Source organism: Drosophila serrata, unplaced genomic scaffold (assembly GCF_035046125.1).
Source record: "Drosophila serrata isolate PLE 108 unplaced genomic scaffold, ASM3504612v1 contig_142, whole genome shotgun sequence".
In the NCBI taxonomy this organism is placed as follows: domain Eukaryota; kingdom Metazoa; phylum Arthropoda; class Insecta; order Diptera; family Drosophilidae; genus Drosophila; species Drosophila serrata.
Genome location: NW_028257040.1, coordinates 56,731 through 73,732, shown reverse-complemented (window position 1 = coordinate 73,732; position 17,002 = coordinate 56,731). Strand labels below are relative to the sequence as shown.

General features: G+C 40.1%; 1 protein-coding gene across 5 annotated transcripts in view; it reads right to left on the bottom strand.

Moving 5' to 3' along the window:
- The window catches only part of LOC147644590 (uncharacterized), a 223,398-nt gene extending 207,565 nt beyond the window's left edge, over positions 1-15,833 (bottom strand). For 4 of the 5 annotated variants that reach the window (XM_086826129.1, XM_086826130.1, XM_086826131.1 and 1 more), the window contains exon 1: positions 15,731-15,832. Coding sequence is in view for 1 of the 5 variants with exons in the window: in XM_086826128.1 (XP_086682254.1) it covers positions 15,731-15,795 (65 nt within the window). In the remaining 4 variants the exon portion in view is untranslated. Of the gene's footprint in view, positions 1-15,730 lie in introns of all 5 variants that reach the window. The other variant, XM_086826128.1, reaches the window with a different exon arrangement.
- Between the last annotated feature and the right edge of the window lie 1,169 nt (positions 15,834-17,002).

Here is a 17,002-nt window from a genome sequence, read left to right as displayed (position 1 = left end):
TTTCCGTACAAAAAAAGTTCTCCGTGAACAGTGAAATTGTGTTTCAAAAAGAAAGGCATTATTAATATTGGCCAGCCGGTGTGTGCTTGTTGCGGGAATTCCCCCTGCTCGCCGAACAGTCCGCCGCTTCCACGATTTTTTTGCTAATTTTTGAGCTGTATCCATACACAATTTTTCTGTTCGCACAATTCAATACAGTCCACTTCTCGACGCTCCACTGTGCCAATACAAACCCTACAGTTTTTAAGAAACAAATTTCGTCAATCAAGGATTTAAAATTATCCGAATTTTATAAATCCTATTTTTATTTATATCAATTTAAAATACATACATATATTGGGCAAGCTTTGCGCTATTCTGCGCTGAGCATCGATCTCCACAATTATCCACATACATACATATGTATATATTGGGCAAGATTCGCGCTATTCTGCGCTGAGCATCGATTTCCACAATTATTTACATATATATGTCGAGTCATGGTCGCGTTCCATTTTCGAGCGGAGTGAGTTTCGACTTTCCTGGCTGACGATCGCTGAAGACTGCCCGATCGTTCTGCCTAAGAACTGCCTTCGAACCACACACGGCGACAGCGACGCGACGTTGCCGCCTCGCTATAACGATTCCTGTGAAAAAGGGAACTAACAGCGCAGCTGTGACGCGCCACAACGAACTAAGAGGACCAATCATAGAATAGAACCAAGAATGCCAAAGTTCCGCGTAAGACAAACTTTCCAGGAACTAGCATTCTGCATACGCTGGTATACGAATGGTATATCCATTCGCCGACACGGCCATACTGACTCTAACACGACCTCGTGTATAAGTAACTGAACGTTTCTCTTTTGCCCCCTTTTCATTAATTTAAACAAATATTTCGAGTAATCCTATTTACTTTTCTTAACTAATGTCAACTTATCAAAATAGTATCAAACTTTCTTAAAACAAACTTTAGCATAAACATTACCATTCTGTTTGGGTTTCTTTAATACTTCAGGTCTTCAAAAATTATGTTTCATGTTCACACATACAGACTTCTTCTTTTCTTTTTCTTTAATCCAATTCTTTAACTCAATTCAATATTCCAAATATCTAATGCACCATGATCAAAACAAACATCAGCTTATTTTGCACTTGTGCTTACATTAATATTACATTATCTCATTATCGTCCACTCAGGCCACGATACTGTCTCTTTAACTCAATTCAATATTCCAAATATCTAATGCACCACACGCCATGATCAAAACAAACATCAGCTTATTTTGCACTTGTGCTTACATTAATATTACATTATCTCATTATCGTCCACTCAGGCCACGATACTGTCTCTTTACATTCTCTTTTCAAACATTTCATTTTTGTGCTTACATTACACCATCCAAGTACTCTGCCATTTCCTTTGGCCAGCAGTACAATATATCTTTGCCACCCTTATTGGGGCACTTCTCTTTCATCAATAACTTCAACATTTTCAACATTCTCAATATTCTCATTATTTTCATTATTATAGTCATCAAACACATTCAGCTCTTCGGGTACTTCCCCTTCTGGTAACTTTCTTAAATCTTCATGCGCATACTTATAAGTTCGTTTACTGGTTAATGACTTTAAAAAGTACCTGTCACCCTCTAATACCTCTGTTATTTCGAAAGGCCCCTTGAATTTTGGATTCAACTTGGTTTGATGCCTTTCCTCGTTTTTTAGTAAAACAAAATCTCCAACATTGTGTCTACGTACTTTCGCCTTACTTTTATCAAACCGTTCTTTATCATACACTGCTGTAGATACAATATTCTTTTTAGCTTGCGCTCTCACGTTTGACAGGTTAACTTCGTTTTCTATGTCACAAGGTGGAAGTAATCCTAACGGCCTTGATACTTTTCCCAATAACATTTCTAAAGGACTTGCCTTCGTCACTCGGTTAGTTGTACAATTAATTGCTAACTGCACCTCTCCTAGCACATCCTGCCAAGACTGTATTCCCGTTTCAGCCGCCGTTAACATATTTTTCAACGTGCTCATTGTTCGTTCCACTTGGCCATTAGCTCGACTAGCACCGGTGGCAATCAAATGCAAATTTATTTTCTGATCAGAACAAAATTGACTAAACTTTGCTCCTGTAAAACACCTTCCTTGGTCGGCTATTATTCGGTTTGGTACTCCAAACGAAACAGCGGACTTTACAGCTTCTATGCAACTGTCACTGTCTAGTTTAAGAGTATGACTACGATAGACATACTTGGTAAACGCGTCAACTTGAACAATAATATACTCCTTCTGGTCACTTTCGCCACTTAATTTCCCTGTTATGTCGATGTGGATAGTATGCCAAGTAATATTTACTTTTGGGATTGGATGCAGTTCAGCTTGAATTTTTCTTGAACGTAATTTCGACATTTTGCAAGTGATGCAATTCTCTACAAATTTCTTAATGTATTTTGATATATTATCAAGCAAATAAAAATCGTAAACTTTATCAAGTGTCTTTTCGAAACCTAAAAGCATAATTGACTCATGGACTTCGTTTATGACGGACCATCTAAAAGCACGCGGCACCACCGGTAAACAACGAGTTCTGCCATTTCTCTGAATTTTTCGGTGGAGAATTTCTGCCCTTAGTTCATAAGTTTTCGCAATATCTTCAGCAAGAGAAAAGTCTTTTAATTTGTTTACTATTTCGGCTATATCTGAGTCTCGACGTTGTTCAGCAATTAGCTAATTACTTGAAATTTCAGCCAAGTTAACTCTCTTCTCTTCAACTACTTTTACAGCAAAGGACCCTGGTGCGATAGGGTTTCTCGACAAAAAGTCAACATGTGCCATTCTTTTCCCTTCTCTATATTGAATATCAAATGTAAATGACTGCAAAAAGGCCCACCATCTCTGTGCTCTAGGAGTCAAATCTTGCTTATTTCTTGACGCCTTCAATGAGTTACAGTCGGTAAAAACTGTAAAGTTCCTGTCCAACAAATAATGTCGAAAATGTTCAATGGAGTTTACGACCGCTAAGGTTTCTAACTCATACGAGTGATATCTTGACTCTGCAGGTGAAATTGTTTTGCTAAAATATTCTATTTCCTGGGGTTTGTTATTAATTCTGTGTAATAAAATTGCATCGTAGCCACTGCAATTTGCATCTGTATGCAGTTCAATTGGATAATTTGGGTCAAAAATAACAAGAGCTGGCTCATCAGTAAGTATAGAAATAACCTTCTTCCGTATCTGCTCATGTTCTGCTTTCCAATTAAATTTATTTTTCTCAGAAGTTAAGAAATATAACGGTTTCATTAACTGCGAAAACCCCTAATAAACTGCCGGAAATACGATGCTAATTCAATAAATTGTCTAAGTGATGTTACAGATTGTGGAGGCATAAGGGCTGTTAACGCTACAATTTTCTGAGGGTTTGGACGAATTCTCCAGCACTGACACTTAAGCCTAAATATTGCACCGATGTTTTCAGGCAGGAACACTTTGTAATATTAAACGAAAATCCAGCCTCTGTCAGAACATTTAAAACAATCTCTAATCTTTCAAAAGCTTCCTCTAATGTTGTGGTAGTTATCATAATATCATCCATATACACGATAACATAAGAATTCGACAAAATCCCCTAGCGCCTGGATTACTAATTAATTAATAATTATTGAAAAACAGAAGGCGCATTTCTAAGCCCGAATGGCATAGACACAAATTCATACTGACCATCTAGCGTCACAAACGCTGTGTACTCTATAGAATCAGCATCCATAGGAATTTGGTAGTATCCACCGGTCATATCTAGACACGTAAAATAATTAACTCCTCGAAGTCTATTTATTTGATCCTATATAAGTGGCAGCGGATATTTATCAGCCACTGTGTTTGAATTTAGCTCTATATAGTCAACGCAGAGTCTGTCCGAACCATTTTTCTTTTTAACTAACAGTATAGGGCTTGCATAAGGTGAACAGCTTGGCCTTATTATTACACCTCAACAGCTCCTCAATTTTCCCTCGGTATGGCCTTCTCTGAACAGTTTTACTAGGATCGATCAATCTAATTTTCATTTTACCTACTTTAACTTTAGTGCATGGAATTCCTTTGAGAAAACAATTTGAGTACTTTGCCAACAATGAATTTAGTTTTATTTTATTTTCTCTGTCAAGTTCTGTATCAATATCAGCTGGCTAACAAATTAATTATTTTGGCTCTTGAAATCGTAAATTTGTCTAATGAAATGACAATATCAAAACCCTGTTTTAGTATTTCACGTCCAATGACGATATCGTTTTGCATGTGATCGTCACCTATAACATAAAACAAAATTTCAATATAATTATTATCAATTTGTATCATACGTTACTTAGAACTTGTACAGTACTACATATTCCATTACTCCCAATGCCTCTTAACATAACAATATTATTCAATCTTTTACCAGAAAACTTTGTACTTAGCTTTTCTTTGTTCTGCATCAGGACCTGTTGTTTTAATTTTTCTCGCACAAGTTCGATTAAATTTTGATTTGGTAGTTCGATGATGACACGCCATGGTCCAACTAATGTATTAGGTTGAGGACCGATCCCACTTCTGATGTCGAGTCATGGTCGCGTTCCATTTTCGAGCGGAGTGAGTTTCGACTTTCCTGGCTGACGATCGCTGAAGACTGCCCGATCGTTCTGCCTAAGAACTGCCTTCGAACCACACACGGCGACAGCGACGCGACGCTGCCGCCTCGCTATAACGATTCCTGTGAAAAAGGGAACTAACAGCGCAGCTGTGTCGCGCCACAACGAACTAAGAGGACCAATCATAGAATAGAACCAAGAATGCCAAAGTTCCGCGTAAGACAAACTTTCCAGGAACTAGCATTCTGCATACGCTGGTATACGAATGGTATATCCATTCGCCGACATATATATATATATATATATATATATATATATTTTAAATATTAAGACAATTTAACTTCTTCTGACAGTTTGTCCGCTCTAACACCTCCATTCCAGGGCAAAAATTTAAATTGGTTTTGCCGCCACAATTAGTTTTTATTTATTTCGGCGGTCAAATTAGTTCGGGATGCTGGTATATAATTTTTAAACTATTGCCCAAATCACTCCACCGGGCCTAGTGTAACTGTATTTGTGTGGACAAAATCTGACAAACCAGATGAAGTCCAATTCATATTCCCATTCCAATCATCTGATTTCAAATCCCACTACTGTAATTCGAGAATTCCGTAAAGACTTCTTCGAGATTTACTCGTTCCACCGGAAAAAGATGGTTCAAACCGTCGTTGACATAACCTTTACTAATTTTAATGCCACAATTGACCGGGTAAATCACTTTGAGTCACATATTAATACTTTTGTAACTGGATGGCTCCAGCACCCAAGGGGTGTGACATTGGTTCCCGTTTCCTAAAAATGCCTGTATTCGAAAGCAACTCTACTTGACTTGCTTGCCACGAGGCTACCAGCAGCGGGATTGCCCTTGTGCGCACACTTGCCTTACGTGCTGCAGACGGCATCACACTTAGGTGAATCCCAGCAACTCTTTCTTCAGTATTTAGATTCCTCCTGAACCTTCGCGCACAGTATCCGTAACGATACAAGGGATTTCGTCGTTTTCCGCTCGAGTAACAATTTTTAAGCAGCCATTCCACAGGCACTCACTCCTACCGTTGCCGAGTCTGCAGCGAAATTCATCCGGCTCGAAAAAGCCAAAAGTTCCTCAGGCTCCGTGCTGAGAAGAGACTCATCGCGGTGTCAACCAACTGGAGTTGTTCGAACTGTTTGGCACCCAAACATTCCCAAGGCAAGTGCCGCAGTGGAGACCGATGCAAGACTTGCCATCAACATCACCACACGTTCCTGTATATCCCTGGATCCCAGTCCTAATTTGCAGTAGTTACTGACCACTCATCTAACTAATATACGTAACAGACGTTTTCAATCCTACCAATGCCGAGTCTGCCCCGAAATCCTTTCGCTACGGACATCGACGTCTCCCTAGGATCAGCTGCTATCGGCACGGCACTCCTCCTCCACTCCGCAACTGTGCACCTACGCACCACGCCTAGTCAATTTTCATCGCTCGCAAGGATACCCAGCAGACTGCGGCCGTCGCATCGTCTCCGTCGTCCCTTCTGCAGCAATCTTGTAAAAGGGAAGGAAATAATATTAATGGGAATTGTGTGATTTTTTAGTTCTATTTACTCGCTTGTTAAAATTTTGTAGGGTTGAAAATAGATTTTCGTGATTTTGACCGTCTTCTATTTAATTTTATTTCAAGACTATGATTTTACTTTTTTACACGTGTTCTCTCAATATATCGGCAAAAGCTCATCGTAAAATAAATGGATAATAATGCCTGGCAACCCTGCGTTGAAAGTGGCTTTGCCGTGGGTGGAGCCACGGTCGACCTTTTTCAATGCTCCAAACGACCCGCCGCGCTCGCCTCGCCGAGCAACGAATAGAAAAAAAACAACTTATCCGCTTTGGAGCTCTTAGGGGAAGTAAAACCCCACTTCTTCTCCGAAATCGACGAAGATGAGTAGCTCCGCTCGGATGACGAGACGCAAACTCCGTCTAGTTCTGCGGGAAGTTCTAAGGCGCTTGCCAAGCGGCACCACATACAACCAACTACGCCAAGATTAGGAGGTAGACGACCAGCCAAAGTCGTCAAGCCACCAATAAAGGAAGACGCAGGCTAGCAATGCCCGGTTCATTCTGGAGAAGATTGCCAAGAAAGAGAAGGAGGGCAAAGCTGACTAGCGAGATCGAGTAAATAAAGCTCGATTCCAGGAAGTGATCGAGGAGTTCGAGCGGTATGAGAAGGAGCACCCTGAATCATTCTTGCCCACGCAGTCAAAGAGCAACCTTTTACATGAAGTGAGCCAGAGCGCTCCGAAGAAAGCGAAGAACGACAGGGGGCCCCGAGAGCGACATCCTTTGACAGACCGGCGAAGAAATTCAGTGAGGTGGCTAGAGACAGCCTTGCCATGGTACTTGTGGACGAGCTGCGCCTGCTGATGGAGAAATAGGAGGAGGTCTAGATCAGACTACCTAATATGGTAACATACAAATTACTATCGGAGCCATTTGGTCCGTCACCCTCCTTTGACTCTTCTGACATGGTGAGAGGGCGCTGGGTGATCAGATGCGACGACGAATCATCAAAGGACTTCCTGGCAGATTGCGTTACTAAGATTAGCAACGCATGAAAGGGGATTAGCTTGAAGAAAGTCAGCCGTTCATGTTCCCCATCAACCAGTGATGCCAATAACAACTAGAAAATTCGATATGGCATCAGCAAATATTGCAGTCCTTATCCGAAGAAGGACATGAATATCGGCCTAATACAATGGTCTAGGGACGGGCAAACCTTTGGAATGGCCTTAAAAGGATATAGAACTTTATACACCAGCTCGACAGGTAAGCCGAGGGCCGGAATAATTATAAAAATAACCAAAACGCACTTTTATATCCCAACCTTAGCAACTCAGATCTAGCAGTGGCCAGGTTTGAAGCAGCGGACTGGACGTTGCCTCCGGCTCCATGGGCCACGATGAACCGGCCTCCCCTGACGCGTTCATCAAGGCGATGCAGTGGGTTGTGGAGAATCAGATGACGCTTATCCTCGGGTACAATGCCAACGCTAGGCACACGCTATGAGGAAGTAAGGAATCAAAAGAGAGGGGTGAGTCTCATTTCGATAGTATTATATATCGTCACTATCTGTAACAAGGGCGACACGACCACCTTCATTGTTCCAAGTATGGAAGAATTTCAAGGTTGGGAAGAGATCATTGGCATACCTCTCCAAATGGAGCACACAAATTTTATTATAAGGTCGGAAAATGGAGAGTCTCGATGCAACACTGTTTTTCAGAACATAGGTGTGTATTTTTTGAAATCTCGATGCCGACCCTGTGTCCCCTGGGACACGTCCAAAGCGCAAATATGAAAAACAAAAATTTCCAGTCTAAGGTGAGAGACAGCAGAACCAATTTTCGGTCTACCCCAGAAGAAATCGACAAGGATGTCGAGGACTTCAGTAATATTCTTAACAACTCGTACAAGGAGTCATGCAGACTCACGTACTCAAAGAAGACATACCCACAATGGTGAAACAAGGAACTAAACGTACTCAGGAAGTTTAGGAAGGCCCTCAATACAAGATACAAATCGAAAAATTGGGGACCGTACAAGGAGCTACAGAAAAAATACAAAAAAGCAATGTACGCTGCGAAATAGCACTCTTGGAGCAGCAAATGCGAATCGTTAGGCGGAATTAAAGACACGGCTAGGTTGAGCAAAATACTAGCTAGAGGGCGAGCTAGCCCCACACTTATAAACAGGCCTAGAAATCCTGGTGAACAAACACTTTCCAGGAAACCGGATAGAAGAATCTGGAACAACGGAGAACCAAAGAGCGGTGCAATAAATACGATTGGAAGAGATTTGCACTATGGGAAAGATCCTTTGGGTGATCGACTCCTTCGACAAGTACAAAAGACTGGGTCCGGATGGAATTTTAGCTGCAATGCTACAAAGAAGAAAAAAATGCAGGGATGGGTGGCTATATGCAATCTTCCAATCTATATATATATAAATGCTCTGTTCGTGTCTACTTCCTTCATAGACTTGAAAAGTTCTGAACCGTTTAAGCCCAAATTTTTACGCAACATGCGTTGAGGTTCCAGCTCTTATTGTCCACTTTTGATGTTGATAGCTTATCTGCATTTGCGAATATATTAATTTTTTTCGCGTTTCCCCGTGCCCCTACTGCTGCGCCCTCTACAGGCAGCCAGCTGAATCAAAGCATTTCCTGTCAAACATTCAAAACATATTGAAAGAAGAAATTGGAGATAAAAATGTTATTTTTTGTTCAGTTTCAGTAAGAAACGAAGTCATGCCACCCAAGAAGTCGAGTTTGGGTCGTCGTACTCGCAATACAGAAGCAAATAGACGTAAGATTACGAATATGTCTGACGAAGAGCGGGCCTCCATCCGAGAGACAGCGGCTGAGAGCAATGCAGATGGACAACGCGGAATCAGCAGAAAGACGAGCAGATAGGCTTGAGAGAAAACGATTGAGAGATAGGCAGTCACGTTCTGCAGCAATCGATTTGATTCACTCTCAAAATAATGAACGCGACAGGGCAAGGGTAGCTTAAGCTTGAATGCTTCAGGAGGAACGGGGAAAACATTCCTCATTACATTGATTCTGGCTACGGTTCGAGCTAACAAGGACATAGCTTTAGCTCTTGCTTCATCTGGAATCGCTGCGACATTGTTACCTGGTGGGAGGACTGCTCATTCAGCGCTGAAGTTGCCGTTGAACATGCAAATCATCGAGACTCCTACGTGCAACATTTCCAGAGCATCTGGCATGGGAAAAGTATTGCAAAGATGTAAACTCATTGTTTGGGATGAATGCATGATGGCACACAAAAAATCGCTGGAGGCCCTCGATCGATTATTGCGGGATTTGCGTGGAGCTGTCCAACCATTTGGGAATGCATTAATATTGCTTGCAGGGGATTTCAGGCAAAGGTTGCCTGTGATTTCCCGATCGACACCAGCTGACGAGATAAGTGCTTGCCTGAAATATTTTATATTGTGGCAAAATGTACGTATATTACAGTTGAAGACGAATATGCGTATCCAGTTACAGAACTATGACTCAACCGACGTATTCTCACGACAGCTACTGGACATAGGGAATGGAAAGCTGCCAGTCAATGAGACGTCGAGAAAAATAGTATTGCCCGAGAATTTCTGTAATTTAGTTACATCGAAGGAAGGACTTATCCAAAAAGTTTTCCCCGACATCCGAATAAATTATAGGAATCACGATTGGCTCAGTGGACGTGCGATTCTCGCTGCCAAGAACAAAAATGTCTACCAGCTCAATCATGTAATCCAATCCAGCATAGAAACTGACGAAATTACATATAAGTCGATAGATACCGAGGAAGAGGAAGCAGTTAATTACCCTACGGAATTTCTAAACTTACTTGATCTGCCTGGAATGCCACCACACATATTGAAATTAAAAATAGGTGTGCCGATTATCATGCTCCGTAATATAAATCAGCCGAAACTCTGCAACGGTACGCGACTCGCAGTCAAGAAATTGATCAACAACGTAGTAGAAGCAACGAACATAACTGGTCCTTTCAAAGGTGAAGATGTCCTCATTCCTAGGATTCCTCCGATCCCGACTGATACACCGTTCCTGTTCAAGAGAGTGCAGTTTCACAATCGTTTGGCGTTTGCAATGACCATTAATAAAGCTCAAGGTCAATCTCTGGAGTTGTGTGGTCTTGATTTGGATGCAGATTGATTTTTACACGGACAATTATATGTTGCATGTTCCCGTGTCGGAAAACCAGATAGTCTTTATATTTACGCGGAGAATGGAGAAACGAAGAATATTGTATACCCACAAGTATTACAGAATTAAATAAAATTGAAAATTATTCTTTTTTGTTTGACTTACTTCTTATGCGTGCAACCACAATATGCCACAGAGAAACGTGGCAGGGTACAGCTAGTCATGTATAAAAATAGCACACATATCACTTCCTTGGAATGAAGCAAGAATTGTTTTCATTGCCAAACCAGAAAGAAAAGAACACATCTAAGCCCAGGATTCCAGGCCGATTAGCCTGACCTCATTCCTCGTGAAAGCACTGGAATGCATACTAGATATCCACATCAGAGGTTAATAGGAGAAAAGCATTTCCGAGTCACAGCATGCATACAGGAAAGGCAGAGGGACCGCACTACATTAAGTCGTACGATACATAGAAAAGGCACTGCTCTTCAAAAATTACACTTGGCAATAACGTAAACGCATACTCCATCCTGAGCTCCCACAACAAGATAAGAATTGAAGAGGGCATCAGAACCTGGATCACGAGCAGACGGATAACAGCCGAACTGAGTGGCACCCATCCCACAAGATTTGTGACAAGAGGCACACCTCAGAGGGGAGCTCTGTCTCCGCTCCTCTGGCTGATAAACATGGATTACATATTAAAAGCACTCAACAATGAAGCTGTGAAAGTAGTAGCATACGCAGACGACGTGCTCCTAATGACATCAGGACCATTCCTCGACGTCATAAGCGAATTAATGACAAGGGCTCTCACAAATCTCAATGCATGGGCATTAGCCCATAGATTGGGCTTCAACCCTGGCAAAACTGAGCTTATCTTCTTTTCAAGAGAATAAAATCCCCAATTTAAAAAAAAACTCAGATAGAAGGGATAGAACTAGAACTATCGCTACAAGAAAAGTATCTGAACGTGATTCGAGGTCATGGAAACCAAACATCAACGAAAGAGTCAAAAAACCTAGCATATCTTTTTCGTCCTGTAGGAAGATGTTCGGAAAAAACTGGGGCATCCACCCTAAGATAATAATATGGCTCTACACAGCGGTTGTAAGACCCTTACTCACATATGGAGCACTAGTATGGTAGTTAACAATAACAAAGGCCTACAAAATCCAGAAACTGACAAGGATTAAAAAATCGGCATTCGCAGTTGCAACGGGTTCACTAAGATCATGACCCGCTTCACCGCTGAATATTATCCTAAACATTATTTCAATAGAACATTTAATCAGGAATTCAGAAGCACAAAGTGCGGAAAACAAGCCAGAGCTGGAAGAACTACCACACCCGGCACTGTTAGATCCTTCACGACATAAAGTATCGGATGACAGAAGACACTAATTATATGATAACCGAACTGCGATTTGGCAACGCATACACCACGATTTACCCAACAAGGAAAGAATGGAGAAAACGGAGGTTATCCGAGCCAGATGAGGTATCACTCTACACCGATGGCTCAAGGATGAATTACGGGGTATGGGCAGGAATCTTCGCCGAGAACTGTCGAGTAGAAGAGTCCTTCCACCTCACAGCTTCAGCGGTAGTATTCCAGGCGGAGGTCCTCGCAATACTGAAAGCAATCGAACTCTCTTTAAATCGAGACCTCCAGAATACCAAGGTAAGGATTTACTCAGACAGCCAAGCGACCCTCAAATCCCTCTCAACAGCAAGGAATTAATACAACATAAATTATAAATATTTATATTAAAAACAATGAAGTGATGCATGCTTTCTTTTCATTCACATATACATGTTACATTTAAAGTTTTACATTCAGAGGGCTTTATCTCAAACTTGATGAAAATCTGTTGAAATCTGAAAAAGTTATAATTTTTTCTTTGTAAATATTTTCCGATCGTTCCTATTGCAGCTATTATAATGGATGCACTACGGTGTGAACACTCAAGTGGCCCGTACTACAACAGGCACGTGCATGTTGGGTTAAGTGTTAGTAGGCGCGATATGAAAAATAGAAAAGAGGATAAGAAAATTATCTACTCACATGCTGCCAAACTGCTAGCCTACATGTCTACTAAGTTTGTTAGAATTAACGTTTTTTTTTTAGTTTTGGAAGGCTATCATCTACGTTAGAGATTAATGTGGTGCAACACTAAAGGAATATAAGATCTAGTATTTCTACTTGGTACATGGAAATTGAGCTGAATCAACCAGTCAGCTCTTTTCACGTTACCAAGAAGTTGTAGAAAAAGGTAATGGAAACCATAGTTCTATGGTTAGCTTAGGATGGTAAGTTAATTAGGAGGAGTCTATTAGTGTAAATATTAGGTAATCTTTGGATTGCGTCCCAATTTAAACTGCGTAGAGCAAAAAGTAAAAAGTGCTTTAGAAACAACTCGATGCGTTTACTATGGACGCCGTACTAAGGGCTCCAAATGCTGCTTCCATATTCTAAGACAGGACGAACTAAAGAGGTACATAAGGATTTAGTGATATAGGGGTCATTGAATTCCTTCGACCACTATTTAATAAATCCAAGCATATCCCTGGCTCTATTCACCATAGACGAAATATGATCAATAAAGTCAAGTTTGGATCCAAGCGGCCATCAAATCCCTCGCAACAGCAAGGTTTACATCAACACTAGTGACCAAATGCAAAGAGGCACTAAACAGACTCTCAGAGAACAACAGGGTTAAAATAGCTTGGGTACCCGGACACAAGGACATCCCAGAAAACGAGAAAGCTGACGAGCTTGCCAGGAAATAGTCAGAGGACAGCTCCACAACATACACTCTATTCTCTTTAAACTTAGTTCAGACGGAAATTGATGACCACTTTAAACTAATAGACAGCAAGGAATGCTCAATGAAAACAGAGCACAGAAGATCGAAGCTTAGCTGGTTGAACTACAATGGGAGACGGACTGGGGAATTTATCTCCAAGAGTAAAAAAGACATCAGAAGGATAACGGCAACCATCACTGGCCAGTGGCAAATTGTCACGAACACCTGCAAGATGGCCTACCCTAAAATACACACTGCAGAAGTTGCAAGGAATCGGCAGAGCGGGAGACACCAGAGCATTTACTGTGTCACTGCCCTTCGGTTAACCAAATCATTGCGCGTCACTTTGGAGCTCACCAGCTCGAGTCACTAGGGGGACACAGTCAGTGAATGCAATCATAGCCTATTAGAATAACACGGGCTGAAGATGAAGCGTTGACTACGAACTACGACGATGAGGATCAAAACAGAGCTCAGCTCCAAGTGGAGGCTACCAGGGTAGCCTCACCACTTTAACCTAACCTAACCTAAGGGTATATAGGTATAGTATTTCTAATTGAGCTGACTCAATAAGTCAGCTCTTTCACGTCATCATGGATGATGTTTTGGATAATGGTTATTTTTTTTAAGTTTTTTGTTGTAGTTTTGAAATCGCTGCAAATCCCACGCCTACCTCCAGCCCATCCGACGAAAGGGCGCAGCCATGTGACATACGGCACGTTTACGTACTAGATAACGCGAGAGAAGGAAAATAGATAATAGATAATAGAATGAGGAAAATTAGGATACATTACGAGCTAATTCTACAATTAATAAGGGTTTCAATTTAAAATGGCTTTGAATGCCAACAATATATTCAAAGAGGCGATTGAAGTCGGTACATAAAACCCTGATGTGCTTTAAACTCTCTCCTACAGTCATGTACTACTAAGGGAAAATAAGTTCTGAATATTAGTCGCGGAACATTTAAATTGAGCTGACCAAGCTTATTGGGGCTCTCCACGTCCCCCTGAATAAGTTTATGTGAAAAGACCACGCCATATAAGTGGCAAACAGAGATGTAAAGAGTTAGCATGACACCACGCACGAAAATTGATAAGAATTGTAAGTCTGACTGGCATGAACTATCTCTATACTGCACGCAAAGTTTAACGTCACCAGCATACATTGGCTATTGCCTTAACATTTTTTGCGATAGTATTTTCAAATGAAAGTGAGAATGTATTTGTTTTATGGTTAAGTTTAGTGTTAACAATTTATTATTTTTTTTATTTTTAAGTTAGCTCAACTCTTTTGTAAACCATGGAGGCTAATAACGTAACATTCGTTAAAAAATTATTTCATGGCTTTGTAAACAATATCCACGGCAAGTGCCACGTCAGTGCACATGTATAGATCGGACCAATTGAATTCATATATAAAACTATTCAGCCGTTTAAAGTCCGTCTTGCGAAAACAAAGGACTTTTTGGCTGGACGGTCAGATATATTCTGTAAGTGAGAGTCTCCACCCTGACAAAGCTAGCTCTAGCCAGATCAAAGACAAAGAATGAAACGGATAATTGTATAAGTGTGGGTGCCATTCGGTAAGGTTGCAAAGTTTTTTATGAGGTAACATCGGGAGTTTTCCGAAGTAAGGGTTTTTTTTGTGTCTGATTGTTTCTGGTATTTTGGTTCGCAAACAGACTGCATATATGTAAGTGCATATATGGTTCTTTAATATCTAAAAATTGTGATTAGGCGTCTGGTAAAATTGTTCAAGGTTTTTCTTCACAGTCTCACGTCTAAGTTGCCAATTTGGTTCAAAATTAAAGAAAGCTGTTGGGAAACTGTTTGGTAGAATTCAACTATAGTGTTGTTGCCTTTGACAGACAAATTTCGGTTTTGATTTTAATTTCTCAGTAGTCAATGAAGTTGAATTTTAGATAATTGGTAAATTATTTGAGTTTTAAATTATTATTTTGTGTTGAAAGAAGTAATCCCTTTTTATAACTTTTCTAAAGCTTAACAATTCTTTATACAGGCGACGCGTCGCTCCTTGGCTGTCACCGTCTCTACCGCAGTCCTTGGTTCCGCTGACGTTTCTTGTTCTTATTGGCTGAAACAATTGGTCAATGCATTGATTTCCCGATTTTCAGATGTCCCCAATACTTGTCACTTCAAATGTTAAGCCACATGCGCAGAGCTTATATCTTTTTTAGCCAAGGATCGTGGGAATGCTTATCAAGAAATTTCCTTAGTTGGTAGTATATTGAACTCGAGTTGTTCACCCGGTTATGCCACATAAACTAAGCTTGCATCTTCTTAGCCAGCGACTGTAAGAACTATTATTTATTTATTTATTTAACAACAGGTTAAATCTTAAAAACTTGATTTAAACGGGCTATTCTTTGGTTGAAAAGGAAAGGTATATTCCGGTGTAATACCCAGATACTATGTTGAAAAGAAATATATAAAGAAATATAAAAGTATAATTTTGGTTTACTTCCACCATAAGTTTAAGCTTACTTTCAAGTAAGAGAATTTAATGAAATTGCACAAAATTTAAATGTTAAAACAAATATAAGTAATATATTTATATTAAATTACCTGGGTACACCGCAGAGGGCAACAAAAAGATTCCAACTATGATAAGTAAATATTCCATATCCCATGTTGATCTTTAGCGGTATTAGACACCATGCAATTCCTATAAAATATAAATGTGCAAACTTTTGTATAATTAAAACTAATGTTTTTTAAGTTAAATTCTTATAATCGTACTACTATTATATCGTACTATTATTTTGACTAAACTTCTATCTACTCGACCAACTCGCAAAAATTTAAAGCTACATTCACTATGAGGTCATTGGCGATAATTTTCAAAACTTCATTATCATAGCTTAAGAAACCACATGTATACATTTATCAAAGGTTATAAAACAAGTCAACAATATGCCTAAAAGAAATTAGTCACAAAGATTTAGGAAACAAATCAATGATGGCGAAGAGAACCCAACTGCGAGCCACGCCCACCTTACTATGATCTCGATACTCCTGGCTAGATCTATGATATTCTTCACAACGATTTCAAAATCTTTTTTTTTTTTTTTTACCATTGCAGTCATTTCAGTCAGAAGTTTGAACGCAGTGCAGGAGTCATCTCCGACGGTTGGAGCAGACACGGCAGCATCGAGAGCCTTGGCCGTATTTGCGGGGAAGCGAGTACCAGGGAGAAGCGAAACTCATGTTGGCGTTGGCGTATAACGGAATACTATATCATATAGCTGCCATATAAACGATCGAAAAATCATACAACTGCCATAGAAACTATCGTTAAATTAAAAGAAAAATGCCAAACTGTGAATGTAAAACTGTAAGTAAAACTGTAAATATAAGTTCAAATGACTGTTATGAAAGTATGATTTATTTCGTAACATAAATATATATATTGTATGTTAATTCATATGGTATTATTTTTTAATGATTGAATTGTAATCTTTAAGGGTATACAAACTTCGGCGTGCCAAAGTTAGCTTCCTTTCTTGTTTTCCGTGTTTTTAATCCTTGCATGATCCCCAATCAAAGAGAATTAGCTAATTATATTATTTATAATTTTTTTATGAATTCCATATTTGTATATTTCTTTTATTTTATTAAGATTACAAATATGACTGACGAAGAACGGGCCTCCATCCGAGAGACTAAGCGGCTGAAAGCAATGCAGATGCACAACGAGGAATCAGCAGAAAGACGAGCAGATAGGCTTAAGAGAAGACGATTGAGAGTTAGGCAGTCGCGTTCTGCAGCAATCGATTTGATTCACTCTCAAAATAATGAACGCGACAGGGCAAGGGTAGCTGAAGCGCGTTTACAGCT